Source organism: Corticium candelabrum, chromosome 4, assembly GCF_963422355.1.
Source record: "Corticium candelabrum chromosome 4, ooCorCand1.1, whole genome shotgun sequence".
Taxonomy (NCBI): domain Eukaryota; kingdom Metazoa; phylum Porifera; class Homoscleromorpha; order Homosclerophorida; family Plakinidae; genus Corticium; species Corticium candelabrum.
This window is the reverse complement of record NC_085088.1, coordinates 5254191-5275210: the sequence shown is the minus strand read 5'-3', so window position 1 is coordinate 5275210 and position 21020 is coordinate 5254191. Positions and strand designations below refer to the sequence as shown.

Below are 21020 nucleotides of genomic sequence, written 5' to 3'. Positions count from 1 at the left end.
AGCTTCTAGAGCGTCTGAGCTAATTGCTGTAATAAGTGTTTTTGTGACAGTTAATGCTGTTCTTAGCTCATAATAATAATTAGCTAATGTAGTGAAAGTTAAGAACTGGTAACATCGTCATGGAAACATTGCTCACTTACTGTTAAGCATGAGCGTTTTACTGTGCATTGCTCACAACTCCTAATTATCCACCCCACGAGCGAATTAAAGAAACAGTAGTTTACGCGTCTAGAACAACGTATTCTAGACGTTGTTTTGAAATATCACTCTGCAGCTGTCTGGTACGTGCTCGCTCGCACAGGTGGGAATGCAATGAGCACCTATTACTATTTTTAAAACCTTATCCAATACCTACGTACATATAGAATGCATGAGAACGAGTTGGTGCTGATTAGTTGTTTATTTGGAAAGTGCGGTTACTGTCCGCGCACGGCACCAACAGTCTGGGTTCTCAAGGGCCTGTCACGTGGTGCTATGATTCGCATTTTGTTTCTGATGTTAGTTCCAGCAGTCCTAATCGAAATTGTATTCAGGAACAGAGGTGCTTTTATTGTTTTGGTGTGTGTCATTTGTTCCGCTACAAATTGCTTGTACCAGACCTAGACTTTTCTACTGAATTTGAACTGGCTGTTGTCATCCCATCTGCGAGAAGTAACTTTGAATTACGTCGTGCTCTTAGAGACACTTGGTTTGGTGATGTAAAGAGACGTTTTGAGCGCAGGTATGTCAGTGTACTAGACTGTTGTGTAGTGCAGGGATGCGTCTTTCAATACACTAAGTAGGACGATTGTATTGGAAGCTGTTTGTGTTTGTGTTGTGTCTGTGCCTTTGCGTTTGCTTGTATTGCTTGTGTTTGTTTGATTGTGTTTGTTATTGTCTTTGCATTTGCTTTTGTGAATGTCCTGCAACTGTAAGTCACAGTGGCCTTCTTGCCATGCAATTAATTAAGGTCTTATGACAAAAAAGATTGTCACCCAAGTACTGCATGATGATTCTCAGAGCTGTTGCTACCATTGCAATGGAGCCAACCTTGGCTCAAGGAAGTTGCAAGGCCAATCTTCAGTATACGTACCATTTTCTCTTGTCATTCATGCTTTGCTAGGCACTAATGCACCTGAGGCCAACATGACTCAGTTTTTTAATATTTTATTCCACAGAAGCCAACTTCCAGATCTCTTAAAATTAGCTTTGGAATATACAATATCAATGAATCTGGAGTCTACATTCACATTGGGTGCATGCACTAGCTCAATGCCACATGCAGGTGGCTCTACACAGGTGGACTACCTGCAGCCCTGAGTGTGAGTATGTTACTGGAGACATGTGGATTGTGTTTGGATTAATTTACAAGAATTTGTTGTCTAATTATGGTACTGTATTGTTGTGATTGGACCCCTTTAGATTTTTGAGTTTCCAACATGTTGGACAATGCGGCATTATTGGAGCAAGTTGTTCTAATAATTTTATTTCTCTACAGTCATGTCTTGGGTAACCCATAATGGCAATATAATTACTAGTAGCTGCAATCACAGGTTTGATGTCTTCTTCATTGTCAATTGAGATCTCACTCATCTTGGTTTTGGTGAATGTTTCTTTTTCTGCTAAGGTTACGTAGTTGTCTCTTTCTGATCCTTCATTTTTGGTTTGTCCTTTGGTTCAGCACAATTTTAACACTTTTGCTCTGTAGCATTACTCTATGTGTCTCTATTCAAGCATGGGGTATGTTGTATTTACATTGACAGTCTCCATGATCTGTTTCTTATTGGGCTATATTGGAGCACAGGGTTATACTTCTATGGTAGTGAAACTTATTTCTTGTAGTAGAATAAATATCTAAAAACAATCTTGGCAAAGACTCATGGCCATAGCCACACCTAAAAGATAGAGGAGACGGTCGCGGATGTTGATCAGTTTGAGTTATATGCCAGAGCCTTAAACTTCCACCTGTCTGTTGCGAGCTTAACACCATACATTTTTTACACTAGGGCTTGTGCCTAGAGCAAGCTGAGAATTGACTTCAAGTTGAGCTTGCAAGAAAGTGAAATTTGAATGCAATTGAAAAAACCACTAGTATGTATAGACTTACGCGGCTCTCTGTCCTAGGCGAGTACACACCAGAGTGTATACTTTGTTTGTTGATATCTAGGATCGCACCTTGATTTTTTCAAGAAATTAGAGGATGCTAAAGCCTTTGGCTTATCCTGGCTAAGGTCGTGAAAGATGTGTTACATGCTAGCAGTCTGTGTTGATGACCAACAATTTTTGTTTGTAAAAGCTAGGTTGAGTATCTTTCTCTACTTAGGTATTTGCTGATAATACTGGTAAAATTGTAACTTTTCTGTGCTAAGTGTTCCTAATTTTGCATTTAGTTTTTTTTTTTATGAGCAGCTGCTGTCTATTTGTCTGGGTTGTATGACTCTGTGTCATTGAGATACTTTCAAAAGCTCATCTATTGCTGCACACGTGTCGCAATTTGATTTGTTGACCTAGAGAATGCAGCTTCCCCTGAAGCGCAGCTAGAAAGAGAAAAGTCAAACAGCCAGAAGATATCGGGAATGGATATTCCTAGTGTGGCAGAAGGTCATACATATGCACAATTGAAAAATCTAGCAGTTCTACACAAGTATGACGAGCTCGGTGGAAAGTTGCCAGAGAATGTGGAGTGTCTTGTCAGTGTGTATGGGATTAGGTTTGAGCAAGCATAACAACACACAGGGCTGACAGATATGGAAGAGAGGAGGATTAAGACAGTGAAAATCATTGTAGGGTTGATAATATTCATCTAGATGAAAATGTATACGTCTTATTTTTGGTAGTTCAATCAGTATCTAAGAACAGATGCAGCATAGATCTATGGGTCCAGTCTAAGGGAGGTTGGTCAAATCACATCTCTTTCTCCGGCCTACCGGTATATACCCCGGCACCCTTGTAATACCCGGCTTAAACCAGCATGCAGCTAAATGTGCGAAAATGCGGTAAAAGAGTACTTTAACAATAATAAGCTTTTGTTATGAACTTAGATTGCATTATTAAAATCTGGGTATTTTGTAGTGTTAAGAGCTGTGGAATTCTGCACATAGGCAGATATTAAAGTGTGATTTTGCCTTTAGTTTACTACATTAAGACAAGAGACATAGCTTCTTGTAGTTATTTTGATGTTGTTTGTTTCCAGAATATTTGCTGTATTTGTTATTGGTTCACAGTCATGCCACATTCATCCTGCGAAACGACACACTCCCTTTGCTTGTCAACGATCGGACTTGGTATGCCCAAGTATGTTCCATTGCTTTATTGCTTGCTTGTATTGTTGGTTACTGAAAGAGTTATTTTACTTAGCTGTGCAGCACACGGTGATGTCCGTGAAATTATTGAGTTCTGAGCCTGAAGTTGAAGTTCCTAATGGTGCTGCAGGTTATGACTTTCAGGTAAATACTAATGGTCTATAGCGTATGTTGTCTAGGAACGATTGCTAAGGTTAAATACGTTCTAGCAATTCTGTTATTTGGAATCAGTTATTGATATTGGCCATTCTAGCTGATCTTTTATTATTGCAAGATGTAACCATTGTTTGTGAGATTTTAGTCAAGGTTTACCTAGTTTTGTAACTAAATCTAATTCTTAAATATGACTCTAGGAAAGTTATTCAGAGTTTGGGGGAAATTTAGTTTGGATTGCTCTCATTGTGTTTGGAAGGCATACAGACTACACAGTTCTGCTAAAATTAAGGAAATTTTAATTGCTTGTTCATTTTTTGTTTTGGCATCTTTTCATTCTGTACTCTTATTAACAGTCAGTAATTGCTACTGAACCAATGTATTCAATTCTACCTGCACGATTATATTCTAACCTTCATGTACTCTAAAGTCTCAGCATTTTGGGTTTGACTGAGTTGAACTTAAATTTTGAGGTTTGAAATCTACTAAATTAGGCCGAACCGAAAAAATTGTCTGATTATGGTAACCCGCCCTCCCGTGTTTAGAGGGCTGCTGATCGAGTCCTTTAATTCTGTGTGTCTGGTGACTTTTGTCTTCATGAGGTATTGCAGGATGTTGTATTCGGTGATTGAGTAGACGATGTACTCAGCGTGTGAACTGCTGGCCTTGGCCTCCCAGACCCGTGTAGCACCGATTCAAAATTGTCCGACTACAGGCACTTCCTCCAAACAAGACTCTGAGTTAGATGATCGTTCAAAAATAGAAACTCTGCCCGCCCGCCCGTCTTTTTCTGCTGCATGTTACCCCAATCAGACAATTTTCGGTGCAGCCTTCCTTTGTATTGTATGGATATTTTGGTGTACTACTGTAACTAGAAATTAGTAGTGCTTTTAGATGAAAATTTGATGCCATGCAAGAATGGGAAACAACATCTAAACAATTGATAGGGTGCAAATTTTTGGTTTTACAGTTACTAGGTGACAGAAACAATATGTTAGTTATCAGTAAGACTACTGCATTGCTTTATCTGTACCAAATTTGAAGGTATGTAAGTTTGCATGCGTATAGTTGCTTAATTGTTGTGACCGAATTAATCACATTGCAAGTATAACATACGTATTAAAAGATAAAACTGTTAAGTTTTGCTACCAAGCTGTCAGGTGCAGAACGGTTTGAGCCAAGCTATGTGTTTTCGATTGATTGTAAAAGGCGAGGATATTTGATCTTGACCCATGCACTAACAGAGCATGAAATAATGGCCAGCCATCGGCCAATGTCCGACCAAACAACACCATTGACCGACCTATGAGAAGATTGTACGGCCATTTGACATGATAATTGATGATAGTTACCCACTGCAAAACCCATCACCGTGATGGTGCTCTTTAACAATGCTAACACTCTCTACATGCACGTTCTACTCTGTAATTCAGTCACTCCTAACCAGGATGTGCTAATGAAGCTGTGGTTTCAGCAAGTGTGCTATTTACCCTGTTGGTGGCCTGAGTCCTTATCATTCTTGTGTTGTGTACTTTAGCAGTTGGCAGATCTTTTACAGAGCATGACCACTCAACTAAAGGCATCATAATTGAATTAGGATATTGTGGTATTTCGATATGGTATAGCAATTTAGATAAACATAAAGATTGTTTGAGGTTTGCAAGTTCTCAACAAGGCCAGAAAAGATGATGAGACGATTCGTATTAATGCCGAATGAATGTCAAGCCACAACCAGATTATGAACATACTACAGCATGTGGCATCTGGGATTCCATGCAACTTCCATAGTGTCTACACCAACGTTGCCCCATGCCAGGAATCATGTCTGTACTGAATACAGTTGCACATTCCACAATAGCCGTTGCTTTTGAATAGGTTGATTACACTTTGGAATATGGATTCCCAATCATTTTCTGCCGTGTGTTGCCATGTTATAAATCAGGTGGGTAGAGTTTTGAAGAGGTCTCTCCCCAACCTGGCCCATGAAGATATAGTGTCATTGCCTAAAATATTATTCACTGTACAGCCAGTGAGACTGTCCACAAATGACTATGATAGAATACCGTCAGTATTTTACACATGTTACAGGGCATTTGCAAAATTAGGCTTCCGATATAGGCATACTCTACAATACTGCTATAGCTATAGCTGAGCTGATTAAATATTTTTATGAAAGAACATTGTTCAACTTAAACATATCCAGCTTAGGAGACACACCTCGCATCACACGAACACTTATGAGTCATGACATGCATCACACTCAAAGAAGGGTTATGTAATTAATCATTTGTTTTTCAAAATGGCGGATGCAATGTGGTGAAGCTTCAAAATGGCGGCTGTGGCTCTGACCAAGTGGCCGATCAATTTGAAATCCTTATTTCAGGGTCTGCACTAACTTAATTTTATTGTACACTTGACCTAGTCTCACTCTGCCCTTGGCATTCTTCAGCTTATGTATCTCTGCCGAGGAAACGCAATTCAGGAATGACGAGAGTGGCGTGAGACTGGTTCAAGTCCAATTATATTTTGCTGTGTTATCAATTGTGTGTGGCTCTATGGTATGTACACAGATCTGCTGTAGCTTCAAGGTATTTATTAATACGTTTAATTTTCCTATAACAGCAGTGGTGCAATGCTGAGGATTAGAAACTCGGGTTTGCATTAATGTTGTGTGATAAATAGTACATACTTGCAGTCTTGCATTGGTTGTAACAGTCTGACATCTCTCTTTTACATAATTACATACCATAATCAGATAGTAGTGAAGGCACACCATTGGTTCTCATTTCTGACTTGAGACATAGTACAGCATTAGATCTAGATTCATCGACTTTAACGTTTACATGCAGTCTAAGTAAAATTTAAGTACACGAGGATTTAAGGCCTGTCCACACTAGACCAGAATGGATCGCGATCCTGCTGATTGCGATCCGATCGGGCTAGCGAGCGTCCACACTGCACTGCATATCACGTGACTGATGACCGATGCGTACGTGTGGCTTCTTTGCTTGTGAAAAGTGCTGATACAGCGACGTAAGGTGAGCGAGAACAAAGATGAGTGAGGAGTGCTAGATGTTCCGACTACACGTGTAGCGTACGTGAAGGTAATGCCCACTATTTCTAATTCTAATTGGATTCGACCGATCGTGATTTGATCGCAGTCGAAACCACCTCGTGATGTGGATCGGACGGATCACTATCGGATTGCGATCCAGTTGCCAGTGTGGACAGGCCTTTACTTACCTAACGTGAAACGGGCTACCTTATTGAAATTGGTAGTGCATCATTGGCTTGATGATAATGTTTTGTTTCATTTAGGTCAATTTTCCTGTTGCAGTCATTGGATTAGGAGTTTATGATCATTTGAGTGATGGATTTCAATCAAATCTAAATGTTACTCTATATGATACAACTACCCAAGTAAGATTTATCTTATTTTCTTTAATATTTGCAGTATAGTATGTCTTTTGTGCCAGAAAGAAATAATTTCTGTTATATTTACTCCTGATGATCCTGGCACGTTGACCAATGGCATACGGTTCAAGCTGTGTTCTACAACCTTTATACTTTCCAAAGTATTTACTTTACACTTTGATTCGACTTCTGGTATAGAGTGGCAATTATAATTTACTAGGATTATCGTGCTACAGTTGTTGCTGAAGGTTTTTCAGTCGATGATCCTAGTGCTGTGTATTCTACTGCACACGTTAGTCTTGATACAGGGGGAGGACTTGTGTCTTATCTCAATGTGAGTTTGTAGACTTAGTTGTTGTCGTGGTTGACTATGTGTTTGCAGGTGAGTCGAGTGAGTTATACACACGGAGTGTTTCCTGAATTTGATAATTCGTTGATGAAAGTTCCAATGTACTTTGCAGCTGGCGCTTTTATTTTTGAAGCTCATGGTAAGTAGGCAATGTTCTAATTTTATGCAGGGCCTTGCATCTGGTGTGGTATTAGTAGAACATTTATTCATGTCTTTGAGGGTTAAAACATTTCTGTTATGTATCAACAAATTGGGGACTAACGGTATGGATTTACATGAGATGGGTACTGTTTAAAAAGCGATTGCTGTAACATGTTCAGGGGTGTCCCCAAGATTATTGTAAGGCATGGCGGAAATTGCTATAATCACGCCCATTCCAATTTTTGTGGTGCCAGGCTCCAGGAAAGCTTTGGTGTGGGTTTGCTTACCCCTTCGATGCCACAAACTGTTGTCATGAAATGCTCAGGCACAAAAGAACAAAGTGGTTTATTTTTAAAGAAAGTTTCTCTCTGTCTTAGTTCACTGTGCTTGACCACATGATGGCTATAATAAGCCTTACAGCCGCTGGAAAATTTCCAGACCTCAAGAAGCTGAGAACCTATTAGTAGTATAGGAAGGCCCAGATATCTACAAAATTGTTTGTTACCCTCAGATACTGACCTACATAGGGGGCGTGCTAACAACCACTGTTGATATTTGAGTACCTAGATTATAATTAAGTTTATACTACATGGCAGTCTTTGCCCTAATTGGTCTTATCTTCAAACCGAGCATCTCAGGAACTACTTGTTAGTCTCAGACAACTTCTCACTTTTCAAAATACAAATACAAGTCCATTATCTTCATAGCTAATCACTGTCTACGTATGCAGTAAAGCATGGTGGGCCTGTACCAAGTGGAAGTGAATGCATGGCGGAGCGAGCGCCGTTCCTTTTGTATGCTGGGTACAACCCTGATGTTGATATACAGGACGAGATTTTTCATGAAGTTGTTCTTTTGTTCTTTTGTTAGTTGTCTCTCTTTCATTTGTCTCTTTGCTTGTCACTTTTTTGAAGCTGTTTATGTGAATGATTGATTTATCTTCGATTATACCTATCTGTAGCCTCTAGTCCGGCCATGGCCAGACCAGTTTTAAGCACGTTTTGCTGATGCTCAATGGCACCGACTTCCCTTTTAAGGGTGTAGCCAATGAAATAAGTATGTGTACTATATTTTTACTCATGGCAGTACCTTGCACACTAATAACAAATGCTACATTGGTCTACACTTTAGCATGCGCTAGGCCATACATTGCTTTCTATGCCCCTGTTGTACAAATGAGGGTGGAATTTCATGCTGTTATGCATGTTGACTGCAAATGAGTATCACTGTATCTTTGCTTATACCTGCACTTGCAAACAGATCAGTTTGGACAGATTAGTTTGCAAACCTAATGAAGACATGTGGATATTGTTCTGTGTGTGTACAATCATTGTATACATGGTGATGGTTATGTTGAATCAGTGTGGAACAGTATTATTAAATGTTGTAAATTGCTTGTATGGCAAAGTATAAACGCCAAATAGGTTGTTGTACAGTTTACGAATTGTTTGTGAAAGTTTGGAATTTGATAAGTTTTGCTTGCTTTAGTTGAAAATAGAACAGAATCTCAGTGTGTTGATCAATACTCCATTGACCGTGATTTGTGGTTGGAAACAATAAACGAAGAAAATCTACGTTTACAAAACGAAGCTACTGCTTATGGCGACATCTTGTTTGTCGACGTTGTTGACGTTTACCGCAATATTCCAGCCAAGATGAAAGCTGCATATGAATGGTACAGTAGACTAACTGTAGCATCAGCTCATTACACAATTTATTTAAAATTTCAATTAATTATTTTTAGGTTATCTCAACACGTCAAATTTAAATATCTTCTTAAATCTGATGACGACTGCTTTGTTCACATTGAAGAAATATTAAAAGTATGCTTTAATTTAATGGATAGTAAAGTAGGTGAATGTATATGGTCAACGGTTATGTACTTGGTTTTGCAGGGCATAGAGAAAAATCATTTGCAAGACTATAATAAAGTGTGGTGGGGCAAGTAAGTTATGAAAACTTATTAGTAGCTGTTTGCCCTTACTGAGGTAATTAATGCTGATTAAATAGAGTCTGTTTGATAGCCACCGTGCCTTTGTGTTGTGTGAATGGCTTGTTTTCGTATTCATTGCGGTGGCTTTGTTGGTAGGAGAAATCATACTATTAGGGGCGTAGCGTGACCTCTAGAAATGGGGGCTAAACTTCATGATAGTACAAGACACGCTCACTTTTATAAGCATGCCTACTTTTATTGGTTTCTAATTGACTGATAAGATTAGTGGCAGATCCAGACTGGAAAAAGTGGTGTATATGCTATATACAGCTTTGGTCCTCACACGAGGCTACAATTCACAATTGTTATGACCACACCTAGAAATAATGGGCTATAGCCTGGTCTAGCCAATGCCACACTACTAGCCTCAAATTTCCAGACCAGAGACTGCGCGAAGCGTGCGAACTCTAGTCTGGACCAAGTCGATACTAAAATGATTTCGAAAGTATTTATCAAAAGCGATGGTAAATGGTGTCTAACAGTGTAGGATCGTTTTACCTAGATCAACATGTCATTTGTAAATGCCATGAGATCTCACGAACAAAGAGACGTCTGCCGTGTTTGCGGCGATATCTTGGTGGACGGCATGAAACGACGACTCTTTGATTCTTCGGCAGACTGCTAGCTAGTCTAACCGCTCGACTAGTGAGACTACCGCTTGACCAGTTGTCAAAGGTGATGGTCTAGCGACGCTGCTGTGCATGTCCTGTTCCCGAAACCTTGAAAATATCAAAGAACTGAAGCTGAAACTAAAATTAAGATGTGTGTGTGCAGAGTCTGATCATTGTTCTGGCATGCAGAGTTTAGTCATTGTTCTGGTGTGCACTTAGCCTTCCATGAGGATTTTACACGGGTGCAATCAGTGCTAGTGCACTTGCCATAACCAATTATTGCTAAGCCAATCAGAATTTACAACCGAGATTTGGGTTGTAGAAGTTGATTGGCTAAGAAGAGCTATTTCCGAAATCATTTTAGTATCGACTTGGTCCAGACTAGAGTTCGCGCGCTCTCTGGTCTGGAAATTTGAGGCTACCACACTACGCTCCTGGTACTATTGAATTGTTTAGGGTAAAGGAAATGCGTTTCATTGGCAAACAGTTCACAGGAATTGACCAATCTCTCATTAAAATAACCAGCTACAAACGTTACCATAATGTAAACAAGCAAGAGTTTGTTGGCTACTTCATCTTTTTCTAAAATGAATTATTGCTAAATATTTAATAACTTTACTTAGACTTTACTAAAGTCTGCATAGTGTGTATTTGCAGTTATTCTGTTCTATTCAGTTGTTCAGTGAGGAGATTTTGTCTTAAGGATTCATAGTACACTGTACCTATTGATGTTGTGTGTAGGTCCGACATGACACTGTTTGTCTTGTCCGTGTTATGGGTCTTCAATTAACTGATGCTCGAATCTTGCTGTGTAGTTGATATGCTCTTCATTGTCCATATTAGGAGCTAATCTTGTATAGGCATATTAGGATATACATTCTCTGTTGGTTCTTTCATAGCTTTCGAACTCACTGGGCAGTGGAGAAGTTTGGTAAGTGGGCAGAAGTCGATTACACCGCTCCTGCATATCCTGCTTTTGCATGTGGCTCTGGCTATGTGACGTCATATGACTTAATCCAATGGATAGCAAATAACTCAAATTCTTTGAAATTATATCAGGTAAGATGGTTTCAATGACACTAATGATCAAGATTAATATGAATGTGTTTACCAGGGTGAAGATGTGTGCATGGGCATTTGGTTATCTGCAATTTGTCCTAATCTTGTTAAGGTAGTTACCAGGTCTTATACATTCTGGTCACTTTGTTGTGTCTAGTTTATGTTTCTTGCTTAGGATCCTAGATGGCAGTGTTTCTCTACTTGCTCTTTTGATATGTTGACCATACCAGAACAGGATCCTCACTCCTTTCTTAATCTTTGGACAAATTTGCAGCAATGTGGCAATCCTTGTGGGTGTGAAGATGAGTAATTTTGAGTAAGAGTGTGAAGAAGAAGAAGACCCAAGGTACACCAGCCATCGAGGTGAGATGAATATCATGCATCAGCTTCTTTCTCTTACCTTTCGAGAATTCCACACACTTGATCATTATGATTGATGCAGTCCGTTTGTTAGTATGTAGTAGCTTTTGTTATCGCAATCATTAGGTTCAGTTTGTTGGTTTCTGATGTACTCTGAGATCAGTATATTTTCAGATGTGGTCTGATGACACCTGTACAGTTTTAACTTTGATTGGTTTATTTGAATTTTATTGAAAACTAACATTTGAGACATTTATTGGTTACAAATATATATATTGTTGTACATTTTACACATGTGCATGCGAGTACATGTGTTGGGTAGGGCTGAGCCCATTTGTGTCTTAGGGGTCTGGGGAACTCCATTGATATAGTTGTAGTGCCGCTCTCATTATTCCACCACATTCTGTTAGCATACGAGGTGTCTAGTGGTGTCTGGTGAGCTATCAGAATTTATGGTGCAACAACGCGCATGCGCAATTTAATTGTTTTATCGATCTGCTACAGCAGGGAATTCAAAGACTGCAAGAGACTTGCTAAAAACGCTTTTAGCAGATCTGTATCCCAGACTCATGTATGAGTGAATGCAAATAGTGCTCCTACTGGACCGCATGCACTTAGGGCGTTTCTGAGCGTGACAGGACATAGACACTCCACACATCTACCCAATTACATACATACTGCATTGCTAGCCATAGGAAGCATGGGGTGGTAGGGGCACTATGCCTCCATAGATTTTGCCCTTTGGTGGCAACATTAGAACGACTGCTATATAGAAGCCTCGATTCTGATGACTGTACATGTTTTGACACCTTTACCGATTCCTATACGAAGGTGCCCCTGATAACAAACAATGTAAACAAAGAAATCACCTTGCATGTTTGAGCAATTCTATTCAACAACGGTGCTTTATTCAAATATGTACACAACTGAACCATACAGTGCTACCGAGGTACTTGACAATTTCACAACGTTTGGATGATGGTGCTGTGCCTCATCAGTTCACTAATCCAAAAGAATATTATCGAATTCAGTTCTTTTGAGGCTCTTGATCTAGTTAGTGAGGAGATTTCCAGAAGGTTTGACCAAGCATCATTGGCATTACCCAAAACAATTGAAGAACTGTTGATTACAGCCTGCAATCATTCAGTGGAAGGGGATGTTGCAATTCCCGATATGTAAGGCTAGTTGAAACGTTTTTCAAATGACTTTGATGTATGAAGACTTCAAAGACAACGACAATGTTACCTGAGTTGGTCTCAGCTGCATAATGAGTGAGGTGAAGAAATGGAACACTGACCAGGCCATAGGAGTGGGTGGTGTCCTAGAGGCACGTTATCTGTGTGCCCTGTCTCCTTGCTCTTCCTATGCCTATCTACTGTATACAGTCACGCGGACCAGAAGTGCATGAGTCAATTAAGCCTTAGAGTACGCTATTTGCTAAGTCAATTGACGTTTGCAAGTTCCGTTCTAATGGCTAATGCTGAAAATAGGAGCTATATATATCCGTTTCATCTAAGCTGTAATTTAATTGCAAAGTGTAATTGTTTAATTGAGCACAATATTAGTCCATAACTACTGATGATCTCTATACTAGCTTAGTAAGCGCTTCACGTTACAGACAGCACAGCAGCACAACGCTAGAGCAGTGAACGTATCTGCAGTTGTCTATATAGTCTATCTCAACTTGAAACTTGTTGCATGGATGCATCAATTATCAAGACATTTGGGATAGTCGCCATGAGAACTGCAGCTGAAGTTCAGGACAGGCTTAACTAAGCAGCTTAGACTGACAAATTTAGCTTTGCAGCACAGGTCATGCTCGTAGCATCCCTGGTGGTAACAGCAGTCACCACACACCACACTCCAGCACGAGCAAAGTCTACCGCACATTCCCAAGCAGTTGTCATGGTTTGGGTCGTTTTCCAACGAACAGCTATCAGCCTTTCGTCTTGGACGTTCGCGATTCTCTTGTGGCTCGCAGTCTCGATCTATTTCGCCCAAATCGTCGATTGATAGCCGGCGATATATGAAGAGGGTAGTTGCGTGGAGAGGTAAAGAGCTGGGAGATGTGTGACCGAAGACGCCCGCATCACCCAAGGCTCGAGATACCTTGCCAAGCAGGCGTGCCACAGGATCGTCTAGTAGTTCTTTGAAAGCTCTGCTCAGTTTCATGTCATCGGCGTCCTGTTGGCTTCTGTCGTTGTTTAGTTTGTTTCTGTTTTCTTGTTTATTGTTGGCCGGTGTGTTGGCTCTGCTGACAAACCGATGCTCTCCTAACTGGATGAGGTAATTTTCAGGTGTATTCTCGACTTTGTAAATTGTAGAACCGTTTGTGCCCCAGAAGTGGAGCAGTCCGTGGCTGGTCGATTTGAAATTGATGATGACGTCGGTGTTAGAGGTGAACTTTCCAGCGAGGGTTTCGTTACTGAGCTGCGCGACTTCCAGTTTTCCTGTTGACGGAGTGAACGTCAAACCTGGATATTCGATTTTTGTTCTTGCCGTTGGCAGTTCACTCGCTCGGGGGCAGACAGCCTTAGCAGAGGGAAAGATGAAGACAAACAGCGTAACGAGTGACACTGGAGACATGATATTCATTGTACACGATCACTGTGAACTGGCTGATGCACTGATTGTTGACAGAAAGAGACCGGTTCGGAACGTACTTTCTGCTCACCCAACAGTGATGCAACTAGGGGACTGTGTACCGTCAAGTACGTTTTATATGTTGCTTGTTAGTTCGCGCCCCCGCAAATTCAGCACGTTGTGAAATCCAGGTGGGTGCTGTCTAGATCTTACGCATAGCAACACAGGCAACGCCTTTCGAAAGTGAAAAAATATCGTATGAGAACATCTCTATTTATAGAGGGAGTTTTGAACACACGCCCTCACCAGTCCCTTGGAGACTGTGTACGTGTCGCTGGCCTCCGTGATGGGAGATTTCTTGCTTATTAAACTTTCTCTCTAGATTCTGATTGCATTTGCACCAAATCCAACCTACATTGGTCAGCTGATGGTCGGGCCATTTAATTTCTACATTTCAGTTTTAATGTTTTTATTTCTCAATTTCATTTTTTTTAATTTTTAATTTTTAATTTTGTGCCCTAGGGTTTGATTTCTAACGTATAAGTTCATGCGCGCTTGTGCTGCAGACAATGATCCATGCATACGCCATATTCATGAAACTTGAACTGCCGTTCAATTTCTCGCACTACTTGAAAATTGAAAGGACCCAACGCACTTTGCACAGAGGGGTGCTTTAGCGGGGCTCTCATTCCAACGTGTCTGCTTTGGCATCTCATTTCTAACGGCTGAGGAAGTGATTGTTGCCTTGCAATCACGTGTTAGGCTAGATAATGTTACTCGGATTTGCAAATGACGTACTCTGCTGCGACACCATGGCATTGAATCAGGCCGCGTGTGCACTGTATACATAGTACAGTGTACATGCACATCTCTGACAACAATGGCACCTTCTATGACAACGCATATAAATAGGGAAAGAGATAGGAAAGCTCGAGCCTGGTCTTAATTTAGAGCAGACCATACTTGGCAGTCGACAAGTGTATATGTTGTGACTTTAGTAGGCATGTGTGTGTGTGTGTGTGTGTGTGTGTGTGTGTGTGTGTGTCTGTGGAGGCGTGTCACTCGATTAATTAACTTTGGCTGTCATTGCGTCGCTCATCAAACTGCGCGATGAAGCACTGGCTTGGGTTGTGTCAGAAGCAGCAGGAACAGGGTCAATGAACTTTCCGGCCATTCAATTTTTCAATTTTTTAGTTTGGTTAGAAATTAAAAAGTACATCGTGCAGTTTAATTTTTGAACCAATTTTTATCCAAAAATTAAAAATTATAAAATTGAAAATTGATTTACTACATATAAGAAAATCAAAATACAATTCTAGTCTTTAGTGACAGCACCTAGACATGATAAAGCAATTTGATGATTAGCACTGTCTCCTTCAAGGTGTACACACTTTAGGTGACAATTGACAGACAAACAGCTCAAATAGCTATCACCTACTGCTGATGAAATAGCAGTTAATAACTATGCAGTAACCATCTATATGATTCTCTAGCTAGGGAAGAAAATTCTTGTTTAGTTGATGTGACGTAATTTCGTCGCGTATAGACTTTCGCTGGAGGGATTAGTTGTAACAGACTTGCGGGTATATACAAAGCAATTAAGGTTGTGGCATAAGTGTACATATAGCATGCTATCAGGGGTTGATTTTAATTAAAAGATGATTATTTCCAAAGCTAATAATTAGCACATGATGAACATGGAGAGAGTTTCTGTTGAACTAATCGAGCGCCTTGTTCTTGTTGATTAATTAATTGTTACACCTATGGTCAGATCTACTATTATGTTCAGGAACAATACCTGCACTGTATCCAGGAGATGGTTATCTGAATGCTGATTTATACAGTTCAATTATCACTGTTGTGCACTTATTGTGTTGAGTAATTTGTGCTACAAAAGCTAATCAGCTTATCACTTAGGGCAATGGCAGGTGAACTGTGATATGCTTAATTAAGTTAAACCTGTACAGCAATCCTAATCGATTTGGTGCAAGTTCAGGTGCATCTTTTCTATACCTGCAAGTGTGTTACAAACTGAGTCCCTCTACCAGCGCAAGTGTGTACAATCAACAAATTCGAGACGCCACATCAGCTGAACAAAAAATCGCTTCCCTATAGAATCCTAGATCATTACTGCTAATCCCTATTTATCAGCCTGTTACTTGAGACTGTCACCTTGAGTGTACACCTTGAAGGAGACAGTGCTAATCCTCAAATTGCTTTATCACGTCTAGGTGCTGTCACTGAAGACTTAGATAGAATATGCTTGGCCGGAAAGTGCAGCCGTCATTTCAATTTTGTATTTTTGATTTTCTTGTATGTAGTAAATCAATTTTCAATTTTTTAGTTTTTAATTTTGGGTAAAAAAATTGGTCCAAAAATTGAAATACACGATGTACTTTTCAAGTTTTAACCAAACTAAAAAATTGAATGGCCGAAAAGTGCACTGACCGAACAGGTACAGTCGTAGCAAAAAAAGGCGACGTGCGATCACAGACGTACGTTCGTTCCCCTCAGACGGACGTCAGTTTACTGCACACATAACTGACCTATTGCAAAACCGGTCGTTTCGAGGTCCAGGGAGTAGTTTCGTTCGACGACAGGATCGTACCTGTCGACAGTCGTGGCTTACCGTACGCAGTCGACGAAGGAACTGGAGGTATACGTTAGATTAGTACGTTAGATAGCAGCAAGGATGTTCCGCTGCAAAATGTGCCATATCCTAACGAGAATCTAGTCCAATGGCTCGGTTGCATAAGCACTGCACAAATCAAGGCAGACGATGGACGCTCTGGAATTCAACGTCGTCAGACGACCAACTTCCACTGACTCTCCACGGTCTGCAGGCGCGGATACAGGATTTTTGAAAAGAGGGGGTTGCAAATTTTGATAGACCACGCCTACTTCACTCAACGCATTTGTATCGTTAGAGTTGCAAATGGCCCAGGCTTCTTACAGCTTAGCTAAAGTAAATGGCAACAACTATGGCAACGTATCTCTAGCAATGTGTCATGTTATAAACTCCTTAAATCATCAAAACTGTCTAACTCAATCTAACTGCCTAATGCATAGACTACTGCTAAATAAATGTTAAGTAAACTACGGTGCAACTATGTCTCTTTCAAACAAAGACTGTATGAACAATCTCCGTGGATGATTTTGTACAAACTTCGTCTGCTGGTACCCAGTCTTGGTAATGCATGGCGATAACTGATAGGTGTGCAAGACGCTCCTCTGCCATGGTAGACCTTGCTGAAGTCTTCAGTCTCCTCAGTAGAAAAAATGACCTCTCTGCATCTGCACTTGTGATAGGCAGTTTACATGCTATCAATAGCAGACGATGAACATTCGGGTACAACCGAGAGTCACAGGCTCCCATGACCAGGAGAAGGTTACCAAATTGTTGGGTATGGCCTTCTAGCACTCTTGCACTCTTTTCCTTGCTTTTTGCATTTCGTGGTATTTGCTTTGCCATGCTGACTGCCGTCTTCTCACTTCACCTCATAGAGACTTCGGGAATGGAAGATCGGCTTTCCATTCATTGGGTCAACGTCGGAACGAACCAGAAGGGTAAGCACTAGACACAACAATGCTCGGACATTATCTTGCTCACCATTAGATCGTTCGTGCATCTGAATAAGCAGAAGTCTAGGAGGGGTATCGCAACGGATCGTTTGTAGTGCTCAATCGGACTCCGACTACTAGTAGGTGTATTGCCCCGATTTCGCTGTAAGTTCGTTTTTCTTGGAAAAGATTCAACGGATCCAATCCTGTCTGCGAGTCGCAGAATGTCTTGATACCAGATGTCAAAGAGGTTGCGTATATCCTGCCTTGTTACCTTCATTCTTTCAGTTACGTACTGAGTGAACCATTCCCTACCCAACAAAATTATCTTGGTCACGAGTCTGGAGTTTCGCTGCCAGATGTCTCACTTCGTCAAGAATCCGCTTAGTTATTTTTAATTAAATACTGAAAATGAGCACATTGCGGCTTCAAGACCTTGTGCTTTATCTCCGAGGCCAACAAAAGGGGAGTTGCAACCCCCACAACCCCTACCCTAGATCCGCCACTGGTCTGAACGACCTGAAGGAACGAGGAAGAGAAAATACGACAAGAGACGGGCAACGACGCGGCTCACGGTAACAGCTTGTCTGACACGGAGCTTCCAACTGTGTTTGAACTGCACCTGTTTCTGCTGCTTCTGACACAACCCAAGCCGGTGCTTCATCACACAGGTTGACGGCCAACGGCAGTGACAGCCCGGAGTTAATCGAGTGACATGCCTGCATGGTCGTAAGTAAGATCATACAGCTAGATCTATCTAGTGTACGCGTACATGGTCATCATTGACACTAGAGTAGTGTTTTGACATTGCACAGTACTGCAGTAAAGTTGTTTAATAAGCTAGCTGAATTGTATAAGCTAGGATGTGTTGAGTTGAATTGAGTTTAAATAAAGTTTACAGGTAAACGTTAAGGTTGCCAAAACGCTCTACCACGCCCACGCTTGCACATGGTATGGTAACAGAGTGGCGCAGTTTACTAGACGATTAAGTATTGTAGTCTGTTAGTTATATATATATATATATGCCTACCATTGGTAAAGTCACAACATGTACACTTGTCGATTGCCAAGTGCGGTCTGCTCTAAATTAAGATAAATTAAGAGCGTTGTGAATACCTTGTGTGTTGTTTAGCACGTGACGGAAATTAAAGTAAAAACAAACACCTGCTTGTGTTGGAAATGTAATCTCCTGAGACACGCGTTGGTGATAACCCCCCGCTGTGTCAAGTGTCTTCAGTTATTTCAATTTTGTATTAATGTTAGAAATTGAGAAAGGGAACTGCGCGTTCAAGTTTCTAGTTTTTAGCACATAAGTGCTTAAAAAATCAAACTTTAAAAAGTAAATCTAAAGATCACAAGAATCAGACATCAAAAGGTCTGCATGATAGTGTGGGCGCGGCGGCGGGTGTGCAATGAGTGTGCACTGCGCAGAGTGCAATGCGTGTGCAGCTTGCGGGTACGCAAAGCTGCGAACTAGAGTGCTAATTAGCTAAGACTTAGAGGTATCAAAGAATTCTCTGTAGAATTATAACTAGAGACTACATGTGCATCATCTACTAAAAATCTACGTGCGTCAGGGGCGAGGCTTGTCTGTGTGCTAAAGCAATAGAGGAAATTGCAACTCGACTGCTGCACGCAATCATGACGCAATCGCCACAGACCTAGATAGTAGGTGTACAAACAAAATCGTCGCGTCGTCGATTGTGGCCACTGACTACAAAAACAGTATCGATCGATGCTAGCAAAGAGATTGATTTCAAATAACCAGCAGCTAGCTCTCTAGTTGCAAAATAATCGAAGTTTCCTGTGCTGCGTGTGCACAGCATTGCACACTGCAAGCGCGCAGTGCACACGCATTGCACACGCATTGCGCACCTGACCCCGCGCCCACGCCAATGCACTCGCCCGGCGTTGTGCAGCACCTCTCTAGCTATATAACTGACTGCAAGCACCAGCAGACTTCATTCAGTTCTATCTCAATTCATTCTGTTCGAGTGTCGAGTACAGTAGCGATGCCTGACTTCTGTGACTGTTGCAAACGTAAGAGAATTGCTACACGGTGTCAAAAACGTGTTTCGCGCTGTCACCACTTGCTATCAATGTCTGAGTGTCTCTTTTACTTGTACTTGTAGGAGACCAGTGTGGATGCGGCGACTGTAAGTGTGCCGTAGACTGTGGTTGTCGTGGAAAGTGCTGTCCGGTGTGTCAGTGCAACGGTTAGTGGCTCTAGTGGCGTTGGTGTGCTAGGAGAGTGTGCTGATGGTCAAGTGCTTTTCTAGATTCTTGTCCTGGCAAAGTGAACTGTGGCTGCGGTGACTCTTGTGTGTGTCGAGAAGGTTGTTGTTCGTAACGTACAGTAGCAGCAGCAGTAGACTTTAATATGACCTAGAGCTAGTTTATAAAGTTGCATTTTTAGTTTTGAACTTTATTCTTGTTGACACTACGCGTTCACGTAATCCATGTGCTAGACATAAACAGTTCTGTACGTACGCTACCTATGGACTAAGACAAAATATGAAATTTTCGTTATGTTTTGAACTTGTAATGGTCATTGCCAAAGTGGTAGATGGTGAATACCCTGTCCTAGAGACAGGACGCAGTGAGTGCACACTAGGTAACTGTCTAGACAAATTCCTCTCAGTAAACAGCAGCATCCCAAATCGTACTACCTATTTATCGCCTCACATATAAGTAATGATATCAAGAGGAAGTGGCCACAAAAACAAATGAGAGCCTCAGTACCTTACAAGGAAAAAAGAAAAAAGGGGTCTGGCTACGCGAGACTATGCCAACGCTTGAGCGCGTGCATCGCATCGCTTTGCGTGTGAGTGACACACGCGCGTTGTGCCATTCACAATATGATTTCAGCTCGCTGTAGACGTCGCTGCAACGAATTTCGCAACAGTCGCGCTGCTGTCGGAGATGTGGCCTATCAGCTCTACTGAATTTAATTAACTTAAAGCTAATCGAATAAACTCCCATTCTGGGCTAGACGACGGTCATAAACAAACTGATGCTGTGGTGACGGTGTTAATTGGTTGGACACGCAAATGCTTCCGCTAGACGATATGCAACGCTTTTGTTGAGTCAGGCCACAGTGGCACTACACGATCTATAGCCACTGTTTCTTGCTCAGAATTTTAGACCTGAATACAGATGAGACGTCCTGTCACGTTTAGCGTCACCTGGGCAAGTGTCTTGGTATACCTGCTAACACTGCCGATAAGTAGGATTCAGTTGAAGATTCGCAATAGCTATTCGACGGTTTTTATTGTTCTTATTTTTATTTATTTTACTAGCTATCTCACAGCAATCATGTTTATCTGATCAATTTATCTGCACAAATGGCCAGTGCATTTCATCAGAAAAACGATGTGATGGTAATGAAGACTGTACAGACAAATCAGACGAAAATTGTTGTAAGAAACGTAAATCATAATCAAGTGAGCTGCACATTCGCTACGAGTTCTAATTCGCAGGTGTGCAAAACAGTAATTCTGGAAGAGAATTTGTGC

At 41.1% G+C, this 21020-nt stretch overlaps 3 protein-coding genes across 4 annotated transcripts; 2 read left to right on the top strand and 1 right to left on the bottom strand.

Moving 5' to 3' along the window:
- Nucleotides 1–478: 478 nt before the first annotated feature.
- Nucleotides 479–11639, top strand: LOC134178669 (UDP-GalNAc:beta-1,3-N-acetylgalactosaminyltransferase 2-like). Of its 2 annotated transcripts, none has more exons than XM_062645555.1 (14): nucleotides 479–541; nucleotides 598–721; nucleotides 3173–3273; nucleotides 3337–3425; nucleotides 6753–6854; nucleotides 6911–7009; nucleotides 7069–7182; nucleotides 7231–7336; nucleotides 8827–9013; nucleotides 9083–9161; nucleotides 9234–9283; nucleotides 10842–11001; nucleotides 11057–11113; nucleotides 11185–11639. In XM_062645555.1, exons 1-14 carry the CDS (start codon nucleotides 496–498, stop codon nucleotides 11212–11214), a joined length of 1344 nt encoding a protein of 447 aa, XP_062501539.1. In that variant the 5' UTR covers nucleotides 479–495; the 3' UTR covers nucleotides 11215–11639. The 2 variants fall into 2 exon arrangements, with proteins under 2 accessions (XP_062501539.1, XP_062501538.1); XM_062645554.1 differs by having other exon boundaries at nucleotides 11177–11639.
- Nucleotides 11640–12818: 1179 nt separating this feature from the next.
- Nucleotides 12819–14075, bottom strand: LOC134178743 (uncharacterized). The gene has a single exon (XM_062645630.1). The coding sequence runs from the start codon at nucleotides 13954–13956 to the stop codon at nucleotides 13069–13071; it is 888 nt and encodes a 295-aa protein (XP_062501614.1). The 5' UTR covers nucleotides 13957–14075; the 3' UTR covers nucleotides 12819–13068.
- Nucleotides 14076–19096: 5021 nt separating this feature from the next.
- LOC134179121 (metallothionein 20-III-like) lies at nucleotides 19097–20038 on the top strand. The gene is made up of 3 exons (XM_062646018.1): nucleotides 19097–19545; nucleotides 19638–19721; nucleotides 19785–20038. Exons 1-3 carry the CDS (start codon nucleotides 19401–19403, stop codon nucleotides 19853–19855), a joined length of 300 nt encoding a protein of 99 aa, XP_062502002.1. The 5' UTR covers nucleotides 19097–19400; the 3' UTR covers nucleotides 19856–20038.
- The last annotated feature ends 982 nt before the right edge of the window (nucleotides 20039–21020 follow it).